This window comes from Eutrigla gurnardus (assembly GCF_963514095.1).
Source record: "Eutrigla gurnardus genome assembly, chromosome: 12".
Classification (NCBI taxonomy): domain Eukaryota; kingdom Metazoa; phylum Chordata; class Actinopteri; order Perciformes; family Triglidae; genus Eutrigla; species Eutrigla gurnardus.
This window is the reverse complement of record NC_139926.1, coordinates 24,809,282-24,835,976: the sequence shown is the minus strand read 5'-3', so window position 1 is coordinate 24,835,976 and position 26,695 is coordinate 24,809,282. Positions and strand designations below refer to the sequence as shown.

General features: G+C 43.0%; 1 protein-coding gene across 3 annotated transcripts in view; it reads left to right on the top strand.

Moving 5' to 3' along the window:
• znf385b (zinc finger protein 385B) overlaps nucleotides 1–24,356 on the top strand; it is a 39,684-nt gene extending 15,328 nt beyond the window's left edge. The window contains exons 2-11 of one of the 3 annotated variants that reach the window (XM_084023037.1): nucleotides 507–644; nucleotides 1,445–1,588; nucleotides 1,916–2,041; nucleotides 18,916–19,052; nucleotides 19,645–19,755; nucleotides 21,000–21,171; nucleotides 21,253–21,618; nucleotides 22,034–22,227; nucleotides 22,375–22,470; nucleotides 23,264–24,356. In XM_084023037.1, the coding sequence (XP_083879163.1) occupies nucleotides 509–644; nucleotides 1,445–1,588; nucleotides 1,916–2,041; nucleotides 18,916–19,052; nucleotides 19,645–19,755; nucleotides 21,000–21,171; nucleotides 21,253–21,618; nucleotides 22,034–22,227; nucleotides 22,375–22,470; nucleotides 23,264–23,530 (1,749 nt within the window). In that variant the 5' untranslated portion in view covers nucleotides 507–508 and the 3' untranslated portion in view covers nucleotides 23,531–24,356. Of the gene's footprint in view, nucleotides 1–506; nucleotides 645–1,444; nucleotides 1,589–1,912; nucleotides 2,042–6,948; nucleotides 7,013–18,915; nucleotides 19,053–19,644; nucleotides 19,756–20,999; nucleotides 21,172–21,252; nucleotides 21,619–22,033; nucleotides 22,228–22,374; nucleotides 22,471–23,263 lie in introns of those variants that run through there. The other 2 variants (XM_084023036.1, XM_084023038.1) reach the window with 2 other exon arrangements.
• Nucleotides 24,357–26,695: the final 2,339 nt, after the last annotated feature.

Sequence of the window (26,695 nt, the reverse complement as noted above, 5' to 3'; positions counted from 1 at the left end):
GTGGAATCTGGCTGTTCTCTTGTACTCTTGGACCTCAATGATACTTTGTCTTCCAGTATTGGCAGCACATTGTTTTAACAATTTAGCATACGAATGATGAATTGTTTAATAAATTGTTTTAAAGCAATAACCGTAACTCCCCGAGTGGGTTCTAACGAGTGGTAAAATGAGAATGAATATCAGTATAGTAAAAAAAGAGAGAAATTGTAAAGATATGAAATCCTCGTAGGATAAATTTTAATTACCATCGATAAATACTCCATTATTAATACTATTATTAAAACAATTTATTAAATCTTAAAGTCGTGACTTTTAATTCTGAACAGGGGAGTTGAAAGTGAAGTGTTGCCCACTGTGGATCACTAAATTTTAATGAATTATCTTACAGCATGTGTGGGCGTCCCGGTGCTGCATCTAGTCCTTTTGCTTTAGTTTATTTTTAGTAAATGAATATTAAAGAACATCAGTTATCATCATTAATGTCTCCTTCTCTTCGTCTTCGTCAGGGATGAAGACTCCTTTCAGCCCCTCTCAGCTCCTGAACAGGGGGCAAATATTAGCCTTTGGAGGGATGTGTCATGAGCTGATGGACCCCCCAACACCAACAACCACCAGTCCTTCAGTCCAGCAGACTCCGCCCCCAGGTGACTGACATGTTCCAGCACCAATCTGTGTTATAAGCTGTTATCCCACCCTGTTCTTCTAGTTTCCCCAAGTGGTTTGACTCATCCTTCTCCTTCAGTTTGACTTCTCCTTGTTGTTTTCTCCAATAGTCTGACTTGTCTTTGTAGTTTTCTCCTACAGATTTGACTCAACATTGTAGTTTTCTCCTATGTCTGACACATCTTTGTAGTTTTCTCCTACAGAATTGACTCAACCTTGTAGTTTTCTCCTACAGTCTGACTCATCCTTTAGTTTTCTCCGACAGTCTGACTCTTCCTTTGGTTTTCCCCTACAGTTTGCTTCTTCCTCGTTTTCTCCTACAGTTTGACTCTCCCTTGTAGTTTTCTCCTACAGTCTGACTCTTCCTTTTAGTTTTCTCCTACAGTCTGACTCTTCCTTGTGGTTTTCCCCTACAGTTTGTCTCTTGCTTGTTGTTTTCTCCTACAGTTTGACTCATCCTTGTTGTTTTCCCCTACAGTCTGACTCATCCTTTAGTTTTCTCCGACAGTCTGACTCTTCCTTTGGTTTTCCCCTACAGTTTGTTTCTTCCTTGTTTTCTCCTACAGTTTGACTCTCCCTTGTAGTTTTCTCCTACAGTCTGACTCTCCCTTGTAGTTTTCTCCTACAGTCTGACTCTTCCTTGTAGTTTTCTCCTACAGTCTGACTCTCCCTTGTAGTTTTCTCCTACAGTCTGACTCTTCCTTGTAGTTTTCTCCTACAGTCTGACTCTTCCTTGTAGTTTTCTCCTACAGTCTGACTCTTCCTTGTGGTTTTCCCCTAGGTCAGGGCGGGGCCTACTCCTTGTGTGAGGTGTGTAACCTTCAGATGACCTCTGCTGCTCAGGCTCAGCTGCACTACAATGGCAGGTCTCACCTCCGGAGAGTGAGACAGCTTCAGACCAGAGAGACAGGACAACAGGCAGCAGGTTAATTAAACCAATTACTGTCATGTGATTGTTGTAGTTTTCAAACAATCAGCTTATGAGGCGAGGCGAAGGGTGTCGGATCCGTGAGCCACCTTCAACCCGGGCCTTTCCAAACCGACCTGATGTATCCAGTCAGAGAGGAGAGCATCCTCCCACACAGAGCTGCTGCTGAAAACGTATAAGAATAGAAACTCTTCACCCTAGACCTAGGCTGTAGCAAAACAGACTATTGCACGTCTCAATGTTGATGCTGAAACAATATATTAAGTTGTAGTAGCAGCAGTAGTTTACTATATGACAGCTAATTGGTGTCTTTGATTCCAGCAGGGGCTCAGTCTAGGTCTCTTCCCCAGGCCACAGGGCTCAGCTGCCAGCCTGCAGGACTAACTCGGACCCCAGGCCTCAGTCCAGGTCTCAGCCCAGTTCTCAGCGCTCCACCCATCACAACTTCAGGTAGGACCAGAGCTGTTACTACTGCCTCTACTACTACTGGTGCATACGGCGCCAACCGAGCATTCGTTGAACATTTTATGTCGCCCCTCTGTCTCGTGTTTAAAGATGCTCTTGAACACTCCACAAACAGCTGGCACACATCTAAAGTCTGCACTTGCATGAGAAGGGAATGAGTAGTCTGAATGTCTGCCTGCTGAGTGAGAGCGCCTTTGGCTCATCCATCCTCAACAGCTGCTGCCATTTGGGAGAGTTCAGATGGAGTGGTGTGTGTGTGTGTTGGTTCTCAGATTGACCCCCTGAAAGAATGACCCGACCCGCATTAACTCAGATCATCACTGCGGCTTTATCTGTATGGATGCTGTAAGATCATGTTGACGAGCTGAAATATTGCTAAACATCCACGGAGGCCGAAACCGTCGGACCATCTCAACGTTCATGTGTGAATCGACATTCGATGTAGGATGGAATGATATTCAGAAACACTGTCTTCTTCGTCGTTGCTTCCAACCGAGAACTGGTTCAGCCCACCACCCGAGTAAAAACCACAGCTTGTTTTTTTACACTTCAGGATTAAATTATATAGCGTGTTAATTAGTGAGCTTTAGACGTGCTGGCTGGTGGATTTTGTTACCCACCAGCTAAACTGGCTGCTGGCTGTATAGCTTCACATTTAAAGAGGTGCATACTCATATTTCAGATTACTGCTGGAACACGTTTACATGATTTAATGCAAAAAAAACACCAACTCAAAACACTTCTACATCAGGCTGAAACACTTTGCTTGAGATCCTGCCCCTCCCTCCCAAAAAGCCCAGCCTATATAACACATTAAAGGAAAAGGGGTCAAAGCAGAAAAGCATAATAGGTCCTGAGATGGTATTTCCCAGAATGCTCAGCTAATCCTTCAACATAAAGAGAGTTTATCTTCTTATCAGGGCAATGAAAGGGTGAATAAGTGTGTCTCTTATCGTATTAACTCCGGGTATTTTTCCAGCGCCCTCTGCTGCTGAACTCACACTTTTAAGTCTCTGGCTCCGTGATCAGCTGTGAGCGTCTCCAGTGATCAGGACCCAGTTTTTAAAAGTCAGGCTGCTGGTCAACAGAGGGAGAATGATGCTGCGAGATGCAAAGGAGTGAAAGTGGAGCAGACGGCGGCGGGTCATCGAAGTGGGACACGGGCGGCGCTCGCTCCCGAAAACCCGTCTCAAAGACGTCTCATCGTTATATCGTTATATTTATATCATCATATACCTTTACACGCCGCAATGACACCTTATTACACTCTGAGTGGAGCTCACACACACACACACACACACACACACACACACACACACACACACACACACACACACACACACACACACCTAATTACAGTATGAGAGGATGTCAGGAGAGACAGGAAACTGAAAGACAATCCCTCTGACACACACACACACACACACACACACACACACACACACACACACACACACACACACACACACACACACACACACACACAGACACTTATACAGGTGAGTGTGTGTGTGTGTGCAGCAGCTGTAATTACATACTATGTGTCCATATCAGTATACAGGCTAAGATAACACTGATTAAAGATTAAATCTCTCTCTATTGGACACACACACACACACACACACACACACACACACACACACACACACACACACACACACACACACACACCACTCAACCTATATGGTCATATCTTTGTCTCTCTCTCTCTCTCTCTCTCTCTCTCTCTCTCTCTCTCTCTCTCTCTCTCTCTCTCTCTCTGCCCATTATGTGATGCTCGCTCAACCATGAAAAGCTCTTTGGCCTGAACTCAGCTCCTCCAGGCCAGGCTGTGTGTGTGTGTGTGTGTGTGTGTGTGTGTGTGTGTGTGTGTGTGTGTGTGTGTGTGTGTGTGTGTGTGTGTGACAGTGACCTCGCTGACTGTGCAGCCTATCAGCAGCCAGGTCAAATGACATCACAGCCATTACAAAAACGGTCGACAAGATCTGTGAGCTCCTCAATCAATGATGTTCATATTAAACTATATATATATATATATATATATATATATATATATATAGCCTTACAGCTTGTGTAACTGTAAACTGATCTCAGAAAAAGGAGTTCCTAGAGATAATGTTCCAACAAGACAATATAAATATACTATATTTATAGATATAAATCCAGGAAGACGCAGACAGCAGAGTTAAATGATTGCTACCTCAGAATTAATGTTTCCACATCACATCAACTCTTTTTTTATTCATTTTTATTGCAATTGAGGACGTTTGATCAAATTGAACCCTTTAGCTTTTCTAATGGGATGCTTAAAATAAAATATGAATGGAAACACGGCATACAAGTACCTCAAATTATATTTAAACACAGTGCTTGAGTACAAATACTTAATTAATATTAATATCTACTGCCAAACATATAAATAATGTACAAAGGGGACACATACACACACATTTTGATGTGTGATTGATTAATAAAATATTTAAAAAGTACCGTAAGCATAGCAGCAGAAAAGTACTAATATAAATAAATGGTGTTTTTCTCAGATAAAAGGGCTTAGAGAAGAAGTATTCATCACTCACTGAATATATATTGTGTTTTCTCCTCAGTGACCACTAGGCGGCAGCATTCACACTCATACCCGCACACACACACACACACACACACACACACACACACACACACACACACACACACACACACACACACACACACACACATTCAGCCACTAATGAAGGAAGTGAATTCCCGTGATCCACATCAGTACAAATGAAGAGCTTTACTCACATGAGACTAATAACATTTACGAATATTAAAGCTCCTTTTGTTCTCCTGGTATTTGGTTCAGGCAGAGTTCTGACTCTGTGATTTGACTACTACAGTAAACATGAATAATATAAATATAATGTGTGAAGTATTTCAGGCCGGATACTGAAGTTTATATTTATCACATAGTAAAAATGAAAAGTTGGCTTTTAAATGAGGTGAAATTTGGTGTTTTTCCTGATTGGACGTTTCTGTTAGAGCTCTAATTAGCTCTCCTGGGCTAGTAAATGTGATGTCCTGCTGATGACCTCATGAGAAATATAGGTTATTAATAGACACGTATTGTTGTGTGTGTGTGTGTGTGTGTGTGTGTGTGTGTGTGTGTGTGTGAGGGATGGACGGACTGAGCAGGTGTTGATGTGTGGGTTTTGCATTGATCTGTCCGTCGGTGTATGAATAGACGCCGCTGACAGATTCACACACTCGTAGTGGCGGACCGCGGTGACAATGGGCTCAGTGGTCGGGGGGGTCATGACCGGATTTGAACCTGTGATGCTGCAGCTGACGACCTGTCATACAGAATGAGGCTGCTGCATAAAGGCTGGCGGAGCTAGTGGAGGTCTGGTGGGACGGGTTCAAGTCTAGGTACGGCATTGGAGGGACCGCTCAGGTCTGATCGTAGGACTACCTAACGGGATGTAGAAAACTAGGAATACCAGAGGAACTAGTTAATGGATTAGTTTTAGGGGTTGTGGACTAGTATGGCTAAGTGTAGTAGAAAACTGGTAATACCAGTGGAACTAGTAAAGGGAACGGTACTGGGGATCAGGGTCTAGTAGGACTAGTCAATGTCTTGTAAATATTGTACCAGTACCAGTGGAACTAGTAAATGGATTGGTTTTTAGGGGTTGTGGACTGGTAGGAATGCTAGTAGAAAAAGAACTAGTAAATGTATTGATACTGAGGATTGGGGACTAGTAGGACTAGTCACGGTCTAGTAAAGGCATTGGAAGCCCCATTCAAGGTCTGGTAGAAAACTGGTAATACCAGTGGAACTAGTAAAGGGAACGGTACTGGGGATCAGGGCGTAGTAGGACTAGTCAATGTCTTGTAAATGCATTGGAAGGACTGTTTAAGGTCTTGTAAATATTGTACCAGTACCAGTGGAACTAGTAAATGGATTGGTTTTAAGGGTTGTGGACTGGTAGGACTGCTCAAAGTGTAGTAGAAAACTGGTAATACCAGTAGAACTAGTAAATGGATTGATACTGAGGATTGGGGACTAGTAGGACTAGTCAAGGTCTAGTAAAGGCATTGGAAGCACCATTCAAGGTCTGGTAGAAAACTAGTAATACCAGTAGAACTAGTAGACAGATTGATACTGGAGATTGGGGACTAGTAGGACTAGTGCAGGTTATGTAGGGAACTGGTACTAGTGGAACTGGTACAGTGCTGGTTGGACTAGATGACGTGTCTTTGAAAAGGGACTGGGGGGTCGGAGACGGCTGGTCTTGTGGTTATGTGGAAAGCAAGTAGTGCAACTAACTTGGGGGAAACTTTTGATGGTCTAGTAGAAAACAGGGACTAGGACTACTCATGGGACGGTGTAGAGGACTAGCAGAGAACCAGGTTGGACTAGTTGTTTTGCTCTCCTCGTCCTGTTTATTTGTTGTTTTGTTTTTCATCACTTTTCATTCATATATTTGGTATTTCAGATTGTTTTATTTAATTGGTCGCCGTCCTTTTCCACCCTCGTGATTCTGTTTAGTTAAAGGGTTTTCTTTCATTCTTGTCCGTCGTTCTTGAGAATGAATAACTAATCGCTGCTCGAGCTGGCTGAGAGCGGGCGAGCGACACAGAGACACACAGAGAGAGAGAGAAAGGAGGGATTTCCATTGAGACAGAATGGCTGTCATCAAGGCTCAGCCTGAATAACATCACCTCAGTGACTCAAACACACTGAGCACTCTGTCTCCTCCTCGCACAGCGCCGCTCGCCCTCCTCCGTCCACACGGCTGTCTCTCTGCGCTCAGACAGACAGACAGTCAGACAGACAGGTGGCTCTCTTCGTTGCTTCTTGGTTATTTGGGGAGGGGGGGGGGGGTAGATGTTAGAGGGGAGAGGGAGGAGGAGGAGGAAGAGGAGGAGAGGCAGCTGTCTCCCCGGCGATGATGATGTGGAGTACGAGTCGAGGTAGGAAATCCTTCTTCTGACCTCCAGATTTAGCCATTTTGTGTCTTTCTTTTCCGCCGGTTGTGTTTTTAGAGGAGGTGGTCGAGTATTACGTGACCCGCAGGTCGTGACCTGGACTTGAACCTTGAACTTTAGCTTGTAGTCTCTCTGCTTACTATGAGAAAACAGTTGTTTTATAATCAGCTGTTCATCAGAGGTAAATTAGGAATGAGTATGAGATTATTTGTGGGGTGGCTTTAGACCTACAGCAAAGTCCTAATATATGATAATATCATATATAATGTATGTATATTTGCGTTGTACATTCCTACTGACTGATTGGGCTGGTGTAGCTGTTATATATAATAAATATGATTTAATTGTTTGAGTTGTGGAGAGGGAGAAGGACTATGAGGATGTGTAATATTTGTTGTGTTGTGTACAAGAGTTCATTTATTGAGTTTTTTGTTTTCTTCTTTGTTGTTACGGTTTAATCTGATCAACTCGATCAGTACATTTCTATTGATCTGCTTTTATTTTGAAGGAGAATATTTCCGAACTGTGTTTTCTTTTGACAGTGGTGTAAAAACGTTGATGTGTGATGAAGAGTAGATGTGATGAAGGCTGATTTAGACTTGATAGGACGATTATACGAGACACCCTCCTCTCCTCTTCCCTCCGTGTGTGTGGTTATAGACGAACCTCAAAGTCACGAGGTGAGGTGAACTTCACCGCCGTGCTTTATGGAAAGTCAGGGGATTCATCCTCTGAGGACCAGGAATGTCACCACTTCTGGATGATGCCTGGAAGGAACTATATTTGATTAGAAGAAACTAAAGGCAGCGACTTCCTGTCTGTCTGCTTGACTGACTGTCTGTCTGACATTCCTGTCTCATTATATGTAGCGTGACAGCCGTGATTACCCAGACACTGCTGCTCATCACACACACACACACACACACACACACACACACACACACACACACACACACACACACACACACACACACTGTTTTCACTTATCTAGTTCTAGTTCTGAGCTTCTTTTAAATGTTTTATTCGTTTTATTATTTTTCTCTGAAAACAACTAATAATGAAACTACGGAACAACTCCTTTCCTTCTGACCCTTCACAATAAAAGCCCTAGACATGTAGTATCACTGATTACAATATGTAAATATATGCAAACAGGTTGGTTGTATTTTGGACATTTTGGACACAACCCTTTGTTGAACTTCTACTTGAGGACATTTCCTACTGGAGTGAACAGCCATGTTGTTGAATTTAGAAGTCCTTCTGAATTTTAATTTGATAAATTGCTCCCAGGTTGAATTTTTTATGTTCTCGTCGTTCCGTCAGAGCCAGATTAATTTAACACACACATATTAAAGAGTCCATATTCCGTCTTATGTGAATATAGTTGACTAAAGCGACTGATCCGATAAAGATTAAACAACTGTTTGGGTTTTTTTTACCCCACTGTGCTCCTTCAGTTCAAATTAAAAGTAACTCGTCTTGTGATGCTTCTTATTTTGTCAGATAGTGGTTTATACATCACATTAAACAGTTAATCTCCTAAGTTGTTATAATCTTTTTATAGATTCAAACACTAAAACATCAGCATGTTGTTAGTTCTCGTCCAACACTTTAATTTCCAATGTTAGTTTGTTTCTCATCGGATGATTCTGCTTTTTTTCTTTTCTATTGAGTTTGAGAAATGGAGCTCCCCTGTCTGCTTTCATACTCCTGACTGGTGTGTGTGCGTGTGTGTGTGTGTGTGTGTGTGTGTGTGTGTGTGTGTGTGTGTGTGTGTGTGTGTGTGTGTGTTATTTTGGATGAAGAAGGATCTGAATGTGACCTACTTAAATGAACACACACACACGTACAGGCTTGTTATGCTAATGTGTGTGTTATTCTGCATAATAATAATACGGTGTGATGTCTAATGCTGCTGTCAGCAGAAACACACTTTGAGTGTTTGTCGCTCTCTCTCTCTCTGTCTCTCTCTCTCTCTCTCTGTCTCTCTCTCTCTCTCTCTCTCTCCCTCTCTCTCTCTCTCTCTCTCCCCGTGGATGAGGAATGTTTAAGATGAGATGAAACGGGTTCTCCTCCCAGTAGGATCACGGCGTATTAATACCCAGAGTTCTCTCCTGACTTCCTCTCTGACTGCGAACGAGTTCATCTGTGGTGGGAAGCCAGTGAGGGATTAAGTCCCTGGACCCATAAAGTGCTGAAGACGTAGGGTCATTCATTTCCTCATAGACTTCAATCCAATCAGACTTCTTTTTACAAACGGGAGGAGTCTCCCCCCCCCCCCCGTAACGTAGGACGTAATATCCACATGTGTGAAGCAGAGCCGTGACATCACCGCTGATTAAATTATTTATTATTACAGTGAACAACTGCAACAACACACAGACACAGACACACACACACATCCCTGTGTTTGTATCTGTGTGGGGACCCTGATTGATTTAAAGGCATTCCAGAGACCTTTACCATAACCTTTACCATCACAATTAAATGCCTGACCCCCGACCTTTACCCTTACTCTAACCTAAACATAATCCAACCCAGACCACTCTCTCTCTCTCTCTCTCTCTCTCTCTCTCCAAGGATAGAGTTTCTTCTCTGTGGAAGAAATGGCAGCAGAGGATTAAGAAGATGTAACACACACACACACACACACACACACACACACACACACACACACACACACACAAACACACACACCCACACACACACACACACACACACACACACACAAACACACACACACACACACACACCTGACACTGAGGGTTTGAGGGTTCAGATCGCGATGACACATGCCACTCTTAGTCCCGTCACTTGATACACTCTCTCTCTCTCTCACAGACACACACACACACACACACACATACACACACACACACACACAGCGAGTGGTGGGTGTGTACGTCTATTGCTCTTTGGTTAAAGAACAGAGTAACACGGACAGACCGAGTTCATCGTACGGCCGAGTAGAAGTTCGGTAGAAGTGGGAGAAAAAGAGTTGTAGTAGATCTGGATCGAGATTGATAAAAACTACAAAAGACGTCTGGTTCAGGTAGGAACCTTTAAACTAATGCCATCATTTTCATCTCTCCTCCTCCTCTACTTCTTCCTCCTCTCCTTCTTCTTCTTCTTCTTCTTCTTCTTCTTCTTCTTCTTCTTCTTCTTCTTCTTCTTCTTCTTCCTCTTCTTCTTCTTCTTCTCTGTCTCTCGCTGCTGTCGGTTTCTCTTTAACGGCAGCCGCTCAGACATCACGTTACTTTCTGATCAACAGCACCAGATGTTTCTCTGCTCGGCGCTCGGTGGGAGGATGATGTAATGAAGCTGTGATAATGACATGCTCATGTTCATGTTCACCTCAAATCACCAAACTCTCAAATTACTTTTAATATCAATAACATGGGAGAGGTTTTGAGTATTCTGTATTTGAAAAATACAAAAAAAAAAAAATGTTGATGTTTTTTATTTTTACTTTGTTTTACTGCTTAACACTGCAGCATGCTCTCATATATATATATATATATATATATATATATATATATATATATATATATATATATATATATATATATATATATATATATTATGAGGTTTGTTGTTGTTGTTTTCAGTTCTTGTCTATTTATTTTGGTAATTCAATAATATTTTGCATTGGTTGCTTTTGTGACAAGTGTTGACAAATCAGTGTTGGAAGAAATACTTTTATAATTTACTAGTATGTGTGTATAGAGTAAACGTGTAATTATATATCATTTTTACAGCTTCTTATATATATATTTATATGGCAGTTTAATATATTTTAGCTACAAAACACAAGAGCTTATAAAAGCATTGCTATCATATATTGCACGTTAAATTAGTTTGCAGATTAACATCCATTCATGCTGATTAGCTCAGGAGGTAGAGCGGGTTGGCTGGTAACCACAAGACTGCCGGTTCGATCCCCGGCTCCTCCTAGCTGAGTGCCTGGTGTCCCTGAGCAAGACACCTCACCCTAATTGCTCCTGACGAGCTGGCTGTCGCCCTGCGTGGTTGACTCCGCCGTCGGTGTGTGAATGTGTGCATGAATGGGTGAATGTCAGTCATTCCTGTAAAGTGCTTTGGATAAAAGCACTATATAAATGAGGACCATTTACCATGCTGTCAGAATAAATTAAGTGGAATAAAAAGTACATTATTTCCCTTTAAGTGCAGTACATGAAGAAACATAGATCGTAAATACTCAAGTACTTCAAATCTGCTTGAGTAAAAGTACATTCAACCACTGAGACAAAGTTCGTTTCCATGGTGATATCTAATTGAGCCTGGAGAAGCGCTCACAACATTCAGACTCCTGGACGAGTGTGTGTTTGTTGGGTCTGTTTCACCACCATATGGGGACAAACATCTGATGACGTACATTGTGGGGACTCAACTCTTTTTTAGAAAGAGAAAATGGGGACAAATGCAAAGACTTGTTTTTAGGTGAGAGTGAGGTTACGGGGTCAGGTTTAGGCGGGTAGTGGTTCTCATTAAGGTTCTCCAGAAAATTAATGTAAGTCAGTGTGAAACGTTTGAGTGTGTATGTTTTGCTCGCTGGTTTATTAAACTGCTTTACCCATTGATGGGTTCGATGACTAATAGAATAATTTCTATTGGCTAGTTTTAAATTCAGGGTCATTTATGTTGCTCTTGGGGAAAAAACAGTTTATTAATTTCATGGGGAAATATTACTTTTTACTTAATATGACCACTCCTTAAATTATGATGCATTTGTTTTTTGCCATAGTATACTTTCTTTCAGTTCTTGTTAGTTTCTAAAAGTCCAAAACCCCTCATTCATGAGGGAAGGATCCATCAGTGCAGAGAGAATCTGACGGCTTATTTTCAATATCAATTAGGTTTCATTTGTCTTATTTCAGCAACGTGAATTAAAAACAGGTTGACATACAAATACAAACAGTGTAGTCAAACTAATGGTGCACTAAGACTTTTTTCTGTTACTCAATATTCCTGCTGATTTGTATTTTTCTTTAGGACCACATGGTATTTATATATGAGTGAATGGTTTGGAAATATAGTGCCCGTTTGCTATTAACTGAATTGAGAATCGAATCATAGAAATCTAAGGATTGGCACCCATTCTTGTTCCTGGTCTGAAATGCCTCCAGCCGTCGGACTTAGTGAAACTAACACGTACACCACCTCCTCAGATTGCTCACCGGCTGCACGTCTACAAGGATTTTACAATAATCAGGTTCCTGGAGTGAACATACATGTATCGTCTGCGTAACAAGATGCCTGGTTTCTTTTTCTCGTCCTCTATTGTTTAGTTTTTTGTTGTTCCCTTGACTCCCCTCCGCCCTCTCATACCTATCTCTATCCCTCTCTACTTATATATATATATAGAGAGAGAGTATTTGAGCTAGTAGGCTAAACGTCTGTCAGATGTCAGTTAGCAAGCTCGTTAGCTTTGTCGCTAACGTGATGATAAATTCACATGCATGGACTCCTGTTTCCTATCGAGCCATTCCTCTGAAGCCGAACAGTTTTCTGTCACACGTGGACGCTGCAGCTAATAAGCTCCTCTACGTCTGACTTTCCAGCACTTTATTACCCGGGAAGGTCAGCCCTGTCAACTGGGCTTACCGCTGATCAAAACTCTTTTCGTGGATTTAAAGTGAATCCGCCGTACGTCCTAAAGCTGTTGTCTGTTCGGACAATAAAAGAGCCGCGTTGATTAATGACTTGGTGACTGCTGCGGGATATTAAAGCATCTCCGTCATTCACAAAACACTGGTATGACTGAGACGCTTTGATATTTGGAGCATTAATGGTCCTCCCACACACACACACACACACACACTCACACACACTCACACACACACACACACACACACACACACTCACACACACTCACACACACACACACACACACACACTCACACACACACACACACACACACACACACACACACACACACACACACACACACACACACACACGTAAGAAGGTCGTACTGCAGCTGAAACACGAGGTCTGGTTGCTATGTCCAAGATTTATTTGAATTATCAGGCAGTCTGTGTGTGTTTATGTGTTTCTCTTGTCAATTGTTTTTCCATCAGGTCACATGCTTCCACTCTTACAGATTTTTTTTTTTTTTACGTCATTGGGACAGACGTCATTCTGTAGCGACGTCATTTCCCCCAGAAGGACTTTACAAATTATGCTATTATTTAAATGCACGCACTGTGATGGATGTGTAGAGGTTTATACAAATCTCTAATATCCTACTTACCTTTTTTATTTATCTTTATATACATTTTTGGAAAATCAAACCAGAAGACAAACAAACAGTAAAACAATGTGATTATAGTAATTTATTCTTTCATTCTTGTGTTACGGGTGAAGGTTGGAAGATTTCCTGAGGTGTCAATATTATTCACTCATAAAAATGAAAGACAGAGAAGGATTAGATGTAATTTTAAGAATTTTTAACCACCAACATAAATTATTAATACAGATTATTTCTAAATGTGTCTTTAGAGGATCCTCGATCACCGCTAATTAGTTTTCAGTAGCAGGAAACACCGGGGATATTCTGTGTGCCAGTTCCTGCAAATAACTGAAACGTTTGTCCCGTTTGGATTTATAAACTGGGGAGGGGAGTAATTAAATATCAGACATGCCACTTAGCAGCGGCAGCCATTGGCTAAATGACGGGAGGTGGTTTGTGACAGGAGCTTCAGTTACAGGAGCTTCGGGCTGACGAACACAGAAGAGCAGCATGGAAGATTTTCCTTCTTGCGTCTCCATCATATGAGTGTGTGTGTGTGTGTGTGTGTGTGAGAGAGGTGTGAATGCCAGAGATAACCCGGACCGCAGCCACAATCGTAAATCTTACTGCAGCAGATAAACCTGGACTGACTCGCAGGAAACGGGACACTAAGAATTAGAAAAGGGGTTTATGAGGAATTAATAGACCATTCAATCTCGGCAGCTGCTGATGTCGGCAAACGCCGAGGCAGGAAAGGGGAAACTTTGATCGTTTGCAAATGCTTTTTTAGAAATCAGTAGATTCACTGTGCTCATCATCATCCAGGAAGTATACAGGTGCACCGTGTCATTGAGTTTATCTGTCGGTGTGTATAAATCTCCTGTAAAGCCTGACCCATCACTAAATATCCCGAAAATAATATTCCTTTGGAAATGAGATGTTTATTAAACCTTCGAACAAAAATCCCCCAAATTTTGCAATTTAAAAAAATGTGACATGGCCGTTAGAAAAGTCACCATATATATCTGCAATATCAAATTTGATTTTAACACAATTTAACTGTTATATAAATAATTCATTGTGTTTGTATAATTATGCATTGTTTCAATACAGGTTTTTAAGGAAAGTATTGGTCATGTTAATAAGATAGAAGTCTCAGAAACTTGGGTAGCAAATGTGATACAAGCAGTTTGTGGAAAGCTGGAGATAGAGCCTTGTTTCCGCCTTCAGTTTCTCTTTGTTGATTTCAATTATGCACATAATCAAGAGCTCAATATGAGACAAATGTGATCTGATTTACACTCAACTATCACACGAAATCTGGTAATTTCCAGGAGGTCCGGTGTGAAGCCCTCTCTAAACTGAGAGCGGTAGTTTGTTTACTCGCGGTGCCGCGTTTCACAGATCTTCATGACCGATCGCCAACTGCCCTGAAATAAAAACCGCCTGGCTCTGGTCCCGGTTTTCAATGCTGGTCCAGACCGCCACTATGCGAACGCGGCAGCAGATGTGCGTAGCGGTATTTATAGCAGCTTCTTAGATCAGCAACTTACTGCAAGGCAGAATGGCTACTGTGTGTGTGTGTGTGTGTGTGTGTGTGTGTGTGTGTGTGTGTGTGTGTGTGTGTGTGTGTGTTGTAACCAGATCTCGGAGGACAGAAGGACAGCTTTAAGATGACCCTGTCACCACACCATTCAACACACGTGCAAATACTGAAACATTTCTCCAATTCATACGGATCAAACGGGTCCGACTTGATCCGACTCTCAGTTTTCAGCGCGTCGTACGTTCACCTTGTAAAAACGACAAAATTAACTGCAGTCTGATATAGAAGCATGGAAAGAAACAGATCTGTGGATATTTGAGTGACACTGATGCTGTAAAAAAAGGTCAGGTGGTGACTTGACGGACTTCGTAAAGTCTCATTTGTCACTTCGGGATGTTCTAGAGGTCCTTGAGGGTATTTAAGTCATCCTTGAGGAAGTTCAAATGGTCCTTGATATGGTGTCAGAGATTGTAAGGTTTCTTCTGTCCTGAATGACGAATGTTCGACACTGGTGAGATGATTTTAGAAAGTTTCCAGGGTACCAGAGGGATCCCTGACGGTCCTTGAGGGGTTCTTGCTTTGGTTTTAGCGGCTCAGTTACGTCTTATGTTTTTAAGGTGGTTCAAAAGGTCCACACAGTTTGCAAAAAGTGAAATAATGTTTGACACTGGTGAGGTCAAAGTTTCCAGGGTACCAGAGGGCATCGGCAATGGTCTTTTGGGGGTTCTTGGTTTCGTTTTAGTGGCTCAGTTGGTTCTTGTGTTGTTTTTAAGATGGTTCAAATGGTACTCATGGTGGTTTCAGATGTGTTTTAGGAGGTTGTGGTTCAATGGAAGTGCTTAAACAGATGGTTGAACACTCGAGAACCACCAGATCACCAGTTTTTGGCCGATCGGCTGTGACCGGTGACCAGCTAATCGATATCATATTACATTGGCACCGACGGTAACGTCACAGCAGTTCTTCGGCCCGAGTGAAGAAGACATGAAGCTTGCAAATTGTCTCAACTGCAAGTCCAAAATAAGCTGTACAGCACCTCCAAAACATTTGGAACTGAATCAGACACTAATTATATCTTAATTAATTCCCATCGTGCTGCTCAGAGGAATCTCCGTGATCAGCTCGTCGTGGCAGCAGGACGATGAATACGTTTCTACTTCACAATGGTTGTTTCTTTAACACAGTCTAGGACTACAATTTGAGTTGCTGGCATTACATCTTTATAGTGACTGTATTATTGAAGGGGACACTTTTATTTTGGCAGTCCGACCAAGATGACACATTACACCATCTTTAAAAAGACGCTTATCTGTATTAACAATCTTGGGTAATCTCCTATCTAATAACAGCACGGCGACAGTCATCCGAGCTGCTGTGTGTCTGGCTACGAGCGTTTGATTAAAGCGCTGTGTTGTGTCACGCTGTCCTGAACTTAATAATGAGCTGTAGCGATAAATGCGGGCGGTGACTCACAGCTCTGCTATATGAGGATAAACTCGGACGGCAGCATCGCGGCACACTGCTAATCCACAGATATCTAGATGTCAGGCGGAAAACACACCCACAGCTGACCTGATCTGGCCCGGTTGATTCTACGAAAACCAGAACCAACATAAATCCAGTTTATTCAGATCAGTATTTAAGGGTTAGAGCTGGATTACGCATGTGTCCTAATGGATTATAGTTAATTCACTATGGGTTAGGATGGGTTATAAGGAATTTTGTGCGGGTCAGGATGGGTTATAAGGCATTTTGAGTGGGTTAGGATGGGCTATAAGGCATTTAGATTGGGTAAAATGAGTTATAAGGCATCTAGAGTAGATTGGGTAATATTCAGGATGGGTTAAAATAGGCAATGTACATTCAGTTAGAATTAGCTCTCAGGCATTTAGAGTGGGTTGGATTGAGTTACGAGGCATTTAGAGTGGGTTAGGTTGAGTTATAAGGTATTCAGAGTGGGTTAGGATTGATTATGAGGCATTTAGCGTGGGTTAAAATGGGATGAAGTGCATCTAAAGTGGGTTAGTATGGGTTATAAGGCTTTCACATTGGGTTAAGATGGGCAACAGTTATTTTAAATGGGGTCACAGTACGTTCAGATTTGGTTAGGATGGGTTTTGCACTACATTAAGAAGAAAATAGTGTGCTTAATATGAAATAGAATGGGTTTACCTAACTTATCTGGGACAGATGGACAAAAGACCCAAAAACTTTTCCTCCTCTTCTTCCTCCTCCTCCTCTTCTTCCTCCTCCTCCTCCTCCTCCTCCTCCTCCTCTGCCAGGGCCGATTCAGTCGCTGTCAGTGTTTCCTCCCACACTGTGTTGTTATGAAAGTATTCACTGCAGGGCTTCTGCATGCTGTGACCATAAATATACAGTACACAGATAGAACCAATACGTTTTTGCTTTATCAGATCTGCTCTTTGTATTTGTGTTTACAGTGAATGTAACACCTCCTCACGTTAAATTTGGATTCACACTTTGGAGGCAGCACTACTTTTTCCTCAAACGCACACATAAATATCACAAAACTCATGTTGAATGATGACATTTTATCTTTATGGTTTCGCAGTTGTTTGGTTTTGTAATATGTTATATGATGTGTATCACCCTTGATTTGGTCTGTGTGAAGTAATTGCATTTCCTTTGTAAATGCAAAGGAAGAAGAGTGTAGATGTACAGACCCTGTGGCAATCCGACACATGGACTCATTATGTGAGCCGTTCATTCACCTTCTCGCTCTCTTTTATATCACCTCTCTCTGCCCGTAGCAGCTGCAGGTCCATATGTTCCTTATGTTGCTACCGTTAAAGCAAATCAGCTACTCAGGTCTCCAGGTTAAAATGACATAAATATCAGAGTGAGACTGATTCCTTCATTTACTCTTCTGAAGCGTTGCCAAACGATGTTGGTGTCACTCAGCTAACAGACAGGCCGAAGATACTTTTACTGACGTGTGTTGACACGTCGAGAAATGATTAATGGTCAACAGTTTATCAACATATCAGTAGATCAACTGCGAAACAGTGTGGGATTTTTTTAGCATAGTACTAAAATTGGTTTGAGTAAGTTTAAGTAAAGAACAGGGGCTGCCTACTTTGTGTCTATATAGGAAATCACACAGCTGAGTGGACAAATATGTGACGTGGTGTTCCCCAAGGCGCCATCCAGGGGCCTCTTCTGTTCAACATCTACATGCTTCCGCTAGCTCAGCTTTTTTGGGAAAACCAGAAATTAAGTTACCATAATTATGCAGATGACACAAATGTAAATAACCATATCTCTGGGTGACTATGGTGTAATAAAATCCCTGAGTAAATGCATTGGAAAATTCAACGACGGGATGCACACATATGTGGAACAAACCCAGAAAACTGTCTGTTCTTACTTCTTTTAAATCAAGGCTGAAGACATTTCTGTTTGCTGCTGCCTTTTGTCAAATAATTTAGTATGCTGCACCATGACTTTTATTCTTGTATTTTACACCGGCCGTATTCTGTTTTAGCTTGTTGTTATTTTCTGTTCTCCTGGACGTTTATTTTTTAATTGTATTTAAATGTCCTTTTATAGTGTGTTTCTTTTGCATTTTTTATTTTGATGTTTTATGTAAAGTGCTCTGAAATGCTTTGTTGCTGAAAGGCTATATAAATATGCTGGCCTTGCCTTGCCTTGAAACAAATAATACATTATTATTTCCCCTTAAATCAAAGCCATAATGTATGTAGACCTCTTACTGAAACCTCGGGAAATAGTCAGAACATAATTACTTTTCCAGCAGTGGTTTGTGCGTCTTCAAAGGGGGTTTTCACAATTTCACAGGTGTCTCCTGCTTGCCTGGAGTGATGAAAGGTTTTCCTCGAGCGAAACACACATTTGAATACATTGTTTTCTCAGAATGAGAACGTACGTTTCATTGAAGAACAATGTGATCCATTTTAAAGGGATATCATATCACCTTCTTTGTTTGATGTTTAATGGACCGCCATTCGCATCCAGTGATTCCTCAGGATCTTAAGAGCACACTAATTGATGATATTGTCATCGGTTGTTGGAAATCAATTATTCAGCCTCTCTTTGTCTGTTTCCAGGAGGTGGCTGTGGTGCAGTGGGCGCGGCGTTGCCAGGGCTGATCGGTGCCACTGGTCCCTCGGTGATGATGAAATCATTCCTGTCGTTTCCTATCGAGACGACGTCGCCAGTCGGACTTTTCCCAAACTTCAATACGGTATGACAGTTCGTGTGTGTGTGCTTGTAGATATATCCTTGTGAGGACCTATTAGTCATTTCAGACCTTCAAAGGGAGCTGTATTCTTCAAAAGGCCTGTTTTAGGGGTCAGACTTGGTTTTTAAGGTTCAGTTTAGGATTAGGGTTTAAATTAGGTTTGTGTTAAGATATAGAACTCAAGTGGTTAAGGTGCTTAAAAACGTCCTTAATTATTAAAATCCCTCCATTAAAGAAATACAATGAATAAATAATAAGAACAATTAAAAAATGTAAGGTATTAAAAAGCTTAAGGTTTGGACAAGGTGCCAGGGAATGCACCAGTCAGTGTGTGTCCTCACAAAGACAGAAGTACAGGACCTGTGTTGTGTGTGTGTGTGTGTGTGTGTGTGTGTGTGTGTGTGTGTGTGTGTGTGTGTGTGTGTGTGTGTGAGGGACAGTAACAGTGACAGGGTGCTGTAGCTGCAGGCGATGCAGACTGACTGTGATAAAGTGACCTGTCACTCTGTCGGCATCACTCTGTCATCGCTGCTGCAGCCAATCCGGAGCGGGGGGGGCTGCTGACCTCTGACCTCTGTGTGTGTGACTCCTGCAGATGGACCCCGTGCAGAAGGCCGTCATCAACCACACCTTTGGCGTTACTTTGGTACCCAAGAAGAAACAGGTCATCTCATGCGTCGTCTGCCAGCTGAGGTTTAACTCTGACGTAAGAGTCCATGTTTGTGTTTTCACACTTTTACACACAGTCAGGTTGAATACGCTTATTATGCTAGTCCATCTCTAGTCTTTGCGCTAAGCTAGACTAAATACACCTAGGGGCCGACTCCACTCTGGGGTGAGACGTTTAGCCCCGCCCCTTCCGGTGTTCCCCGTGGGACTTTAAAAAATACGTATGGTCAGCGACAAATACAAATGAATTACTCGAATAATTTGTTTGTCAATTTAAAAGATCATTTTGCAAGTCAGTTTGTCTCACACAATGCACGTCAACCAACACGGCCATTAGCTTGGCTTGCTAGCCAGCTAGCTCACTTAGCTCATGTGTTTTTCATCCTGCGACTCTTTTTATCAGCGGGGAAGAGAAAGACTTGTTGTTAGCGTGAGTAACGTTACATCCTGGTACCAAACATCTCGCTAGAAAACAACGTTAGCACTCTAATGCTAGCCTTTAGGCAAATTAAATGTGTAGCTCTAAAACAATCATTTAGCTTTAGCATAGCTAATAGTTTGCCTTTGCAACCAATTTCTGCTGATTTACGGTAACTATCCTCCTCCTTTGTTTTTGTATATCGTATCATCCAGGTGTCAGGTGTGTAAAATCCATTATATTGTTATAGTGCTGTTTAAATGACGCTGAGCTCATTCACATAATGAAAGCTGAGAAGCTACGAGCAGCGTCACTGATGACAACAGTCAAACGTGACTGTTTCATGAGCTGCTTGAATTCATCATGCATGAACATGAAAACAATAAATCACTGTTGAGGACGGGAGGGGGGAAGGAGGTCAGCAGCAACTCCGATGTGTGGTGACGCCTTACACAACTAAAAGTGTCTGTTTAGCTGAAGCGTTCATACACAGTTCAGGCTCTACGTTTCAAATTTAGATTGTTTATTTAGGGTTCATACTGCTGTAGTAAACCAGCAGATGTGTGTTTTGCTAGATACAATAAAGACAGCTCAGTGAAATTCACGATTTTATGAATTCAGACAGGACTATGTGGAAATAATGTGCTTCACGTTGCACATGCAAATCTCCAAAACAAACTGTTGATGGTTCAGTTGCATTGTGGGTAATGTATGCACCAGGATTTGACGAGGAAGAGGAAATGCATGGTTTGAAAAATGCCTGATGCTAGGGGGGAGGTGGCTAGACAGGAAGTGACATCAGGACTTTTAGTAGACGACAGAAAGAAGGCCAAATAGAAAAATAAAACTTTATCTTATTTCAGTCTCAGGCAGAAGCTCACTACAGAGGCAGTCGTCACGCCAAGAAGCTCAAGTCTCAGGAGAACAAGACCAAGACCAAGCTGTCGGGCACTGGGGAGACCAATGGGGGCATCACGAGTCCTGTTTGCCCCGCCCCTCCTGTCTCAGCTAACGTCAGCACCAATCAGCACACAGGTTAGATTTTTAACTAAATGCTGTTACAGATGATGCTTTTATTTGTCACAGCGTGTATTTAATTTCTTCCTCTTCTTCCAGATCTCTTATCCAGTCTCGCCGACTCCTTTCCCCTCAAACCCTTGCTCCTCCCCTTCTCCTCCTCCCCTTCCTCCTCCGCCTCCCCTTCCTCCAGCAGACCAGGCAGCGAGCCTCCTCCCTCCAGTCCTCCCACCGCTCTCCCCGCCCCGGGCCTCTTCACCACCTCTTCATCCTCCTCCTCTTCCCCTTCTTCCAAAGCCTCTCCACCTCCTCCGGCTCCCGTCACCTCCCCTGCTGCTCCTCCTCCTTCCCAGGATGCTCCTCTCTCGGCGGAGTTGGAGGAGGAGAAGGCGAAGAAGCTGCTGTACTGCTCTCTGTGTAAAGTTGCCGTCAACTCTCTGTCTCAGCTGGAGGCTCATAATGCAGGTGAGGAGGAAGGAGGTGATGTATAGAAAGTAATGTTTTCATCTGCCACCATTTATTTAGTGACGTTTAAATCCCACATTTCATATAAGTCATGATTCATTGTTATGTTTGTTCCCTTTTCATGGACCCACCAAGCGTTATTTTGCCCACATTTTAGTTTTGTCCGATTTCTTTTGCAGGGCCTGAATGCATCACACGAAGAGATTTAAACACATCATGATAATTATCATACTATTATTGCTCTTCAGCAACTTTCTGCAATTTAACTACATAGAAATGAACTGAAACTAGTTGGCTTTGAGGTTCTATCTTAGAACTGCTAGACGATTTGAAGGATGTACACAGGGTTTGTGATTTCCATCACGTCTCTTGTTTCATAGGTGATTGTTTTTTTATGAGTGTGTGCTGTTTGCAGGTTCAAAGCACAAGACGATGCTGGAGGCTCGGAGCGGCGCCGGGCCCATCAAGGCCTACCCTCGAGCCGGAGCCAAGCTGAAGAACGGCAGCTGCAGCAGCAGCTCTCCGCTGAAGGGCTCCGGCCTTCAGAACAAAACCTTCCACTGCCAGATCTGTGACGTCCACGTGAACTCCGAGATCCAGCTCAAACAGGTAGAAACACACATTTACAGAATTGGGATCACATGTTAAATATAGCGCTCTACATCGTAAACAGGAAGTGAGTGTATCAGTTTAATAATTCGATGTTTGAGCAATGGTGAGAACTCAGAATATCAATGTTTGTTGTTGTTGTTGCAGCACATCTCCAGCAGGAGGCACAAAGACAGAGTGGCAGGAAAACCCAGCAAACCCAAATACAGCCCTTATAACAAACAGCAGCGCGGCTCACTCACTGTAAGTGTCTCTCTACCACTCTCTCTCTCTCTCTTATTCGAATTCAGATTTGGTTTATTGGCATGAATCATAATTAAGTACAGTTTTGTGCAGATCAATAAACTCACCAATAAAAGTATTAATGCTGTTATGAATCAGTAATGGGGGACTGTAAGAAAACATTTCAGAATATTGTTATTTAATAATTAATACCTTTAACGCTCCTTTCCTTGTTTCCACTTCTCTTTCCTCACCTGCTTGTTTCCTCTCCTTTCCCGATCTTCTCTCCTTTTTTCCTCTCTTCTCTTTTTTCCTCCTCTTCTCTCACCTCTTTGTTCCATCTTCTTGTCTCCTCACCTCCTTTCCTTATCTTATCTCCTCGTCTCTCTTCTCCTGGTTTACTCCCCTTATCCCCTCTCCTTCTTCCCTCCCATCTCACCTCTTTATTACTTCTTCTTGTCTCCTGTCTCCTCTTCTTTCTTTGTTCCCTCTTCTTGTTTCCTGTCCTTGTTTCCTCTCTTTTCCTTGTCCCCTCTTCTTGTCTCCTCTCTTGGTTTCCTCTCCTTATCTCCTACCCTTCTGGCCTTTCCTCTCACCTCTTTGTTTCCTCTTCTTGTCTCCTCTCCTCTCACCACCTTTCCTTATCTCATCTCCTTGTCTCTCTTCTCCTGGTTTCCTCCCCTTATCCCCTCTCCTTCTTCCCTTTCATCTCACCTCTTTATTTCTTCTTCTTACTCCTGTCTCCTTGTCTCCTCTCCTTTCTTTGTTCCCTCTCATCTCCTCTCTTTCTCTCCCTATCTCCTGGTTTCCTCAGGAGTTGGTGAAGCCCTCCATCTCTCCGTCCTTCCTGTCTCCTCCCTTTGCTCATCCGCCCTCCTCCCTCACTTCCACCATCTCGCTCCCTCCCGCCTCTCTCGCCTCCTCCCCCCTCCTTGCCCCCACCTCCTCCCCCCTCACCCCAACCATCTCTCTCCATCATCGCCATCCAACCTCCTCACCCCTCTTCACCGCCTCCTTCCTGCGTCCGGCTCCTGGACCAGTGAGGGCGAGCCAAGGATCGATCCTCTTCGCACCATACTGATGGCAGCGGCGAGGAGTACCGTATGTTGGCATGGCAGAAGAGTCCAGAAGAGTAGTCAGCTCTGCCGTCATGGCTGCAGGGATTCAACCCTGCAACCTCTGACTGAGACTTCTAAAGAAGACCTGAGACTTGAGAACCTCCTTCTGTCTGGATCTTCTTCTCTGGTTTTATCCAAGCCAGAACTGAACAGAGGCTCCACATCCTGGATCCACATTCAGGGTCATGGAAAATCCTGGAACATTTACAGAATTGCCCTGAAATAACTAGAAAGCAATAAGTGGTCCTGGAAAAAAGAAATCAGGTGTGCAGCCATCCTCGTTCATCATTTTGATGGTTCAACTCAAAAAAATAAGTGAAACATTGAACTTGTGCATGGAAACATTGAGAGTTTTTCTATTTTTCTTTTTGAAAAACCCCAAAGAAAAAAGAATCCCAAAGTACCTTGTCGTGTATGATATGTGACTCATTGTGATGGACTTTTTAATATATTTTGTTTAGTTTGAGATAACAATAATCCAGACCAGGGGTCATGAGGACTGGAATTCACAAGTGTCTGGTCTTGTATTCAGACCAGACACAAAGGTGAACAAGAAAGTCTGGACTTGGTTGAGACCAGACACAAGGGCAATGAAGAAAGTCTGGACTTGGTCAAGACCAGACACAAAGGTGAACAAGAAAGTCTGGACTTGGTCAAGACCAGACACAAAGGTGAACAAGAAAGTCTGGACTTGGTCAAGACCAGACACAAAGCAATGAAGAAAGTCTGGACTTGGTCAAGACCAGACACAAGGGTGATCAAGAAAGTCTAAACTTGATTGAGACAAGATGCCAAGGCAAGCAAGAAAGTCTGGACTTGGTTGAGACCGGACACAAAGGCAAGCAAGAAAGTCTGGACTTGGTTGAGACCGGACACAAAGGCAAGCAAGAAAGTCTGGACTTGGTTGAGACCGGACACAAAGGCAAGCAAGAACGTCTGGACTTGGTTGAGACCAGATAAAAGGGTGATCAAGAAGTCTGGACTTAGTTGAGACCAGGCGCAGAGGCCAGGAAGAAAGTCTATACTTGGTTGATGTCTCTTTGGGTCAGGTTCTCGGAGTTTGGAGAGGGCTACTTCTGTCTGAACAGAAATGCTCTTTTTCCTCTCACTGGAGGAGATAACCATGAACTACTGCCGATGTCTTCATGTTCTACCAACTTTGATGCCACAGATGATCTTCTCTACTTCAATGCTCAGCTCGTCCCTTCAAACAGCAAACAAACTGAGAGTCTGAGAAAGAGAATTTAAACCGATGTGATGGGATCACACCAGATCTGTCATGGGTGTAAAGTGTCCTTTCCCTACTTCCTACTCCCCAACTTCCAGCGTCCTTGCTCGGCCTTCATTTTGATGTCAACTACACACCTGTAAAGTCGCTTGACTACATCAGTTTGTGATGCTATCATTGTATGAAAAAAATATCTTGACAAAATGTGTCCAGGCAAAGTACTCAAAACCTGCTGTCGTCTCCACTGCTGCCTCGTCGCTCTGCAGTCTGGACTCGGAAAAAAAAGGGCCTTTCGTCCTGACTGCCGTTTTCAGTCTTCGTCTTCCTGCTGTTACTGAATCTGAACCATCATTTTTATGGAAGTTTTTACTGAACCTCTTATCACAAAGAGTCTAAGGGACTTCTAAAGACTTTAAAACATCTCTGGAACTTCTCACAACCTGCAACAGTAAATAAGCACATTCAATCTCCATGAGGACAAGGAACATATAAACATTTCTCTGGTTTGATTATTTGACAGTGTATGTAAATATTTACCCAAAGCTTTGCCCAAACATCTTTCAAATAACGGCATGATCTGTCCGTCCATCCAACACATCAGATGAACCCTTCTTTGGATTTGGCCTCATTACCTTTCCTCTACTGCCACCTTCAGGATGGTCATCACACCTTTACAGCTTTTACTACATTTACATTTACATTTACATTTACATTTAGGTCATTTAGCAGACGCTTTTGTCCAAAGCGACTTACAATAAGTACATTTGTCAAAAGAAGGAAACAAAGAAACCACGACGTATCATTGCCGATGCAGTAAGAGCTAAAAATAGAACAAGTGTTAGGTCCTCATCTGAGTAAAGTAGTACTTCAAGAGTAACAGTGCTACGATCCAAGTTTTTTTTTTTTTTTTTTTTTTTTGCGGGGGGGGGGGGGGGGGGGGGGGGATGGGGTCGAGGGAGGGTGTTAGTGGGTCATGCTATGTAGAGTCGAGGTGAAGTCTGAACAGGTGAGTCTTGAGCCTTTTTCGGAAGATGGCAAATGACTCTGCTGTCCTGACATTAGTCGGGAGTTCGTTCCACCACTGAGGCGCCAGAACAGAGAAGAGTCTGGACTTTGCTGAGCGACATTTGTTTGATTTCAGCGATGGTGGTACCAGCCGGCCAGCTGAAGTAGAGGAGCGGAGTGCTCGCTTCGGGGCATGAGGTTTGACCAGTATTTGAAGGTAGGCAGGTGCCGTTCCATTGATGGCCCTGAAGGCCAGTGTCATCGTCTTGAATTGGATGCGTGCTGCAACAGGGAGCCAGTGGAGGTCACGGAGGAGGGGGGTCACGTGGGAGAATTTGGGTAGGTTGAAGATAAGGCGTGCTGCAGCGTTCTGGATACGCTGCAATGGTTTAATCGCATAGGCCGGGAGTCCGGCCAGGAGAGAGTTGCAGTAGTCAAGGCGGGAGATGACCAGTGCTTGGACCAAGAGCTGCGTTGCATCCTTTGTGAGGAAGGTCCGAATCCTGCGGATATTGTAGAGGGCAAATCTGCAGGATCGGGCCACAGCAGTGATGTTGGGGGTGCAGGATAGTTGGTCATCGAGGATTACACCCAGGTTCCTCGCAGTTGAGGAAGGAAATACTGTGATGCCCTCAACAGTGACCGACAGGTCCATGTGAGGGCAGTCTTTCCCTGGGATGAAGAGGAGTTCGGTTTTATTCAGGTTAAGCTTGAGGTGATGTGCAGTTGTCCAGACAGAGATGTCAGCCAGACAGTCCGAGATGCGAGTTGCAATGTGAGCGTCAGAGGACGGGGGAAAAGAGAGGAACAGCTGGGTGTCATCAGCGTAGCAATGGTAGGAGAATCCATGCGATGTGATAACAGAACCTAGTGATCTGGTGTATAGTGAGAACAG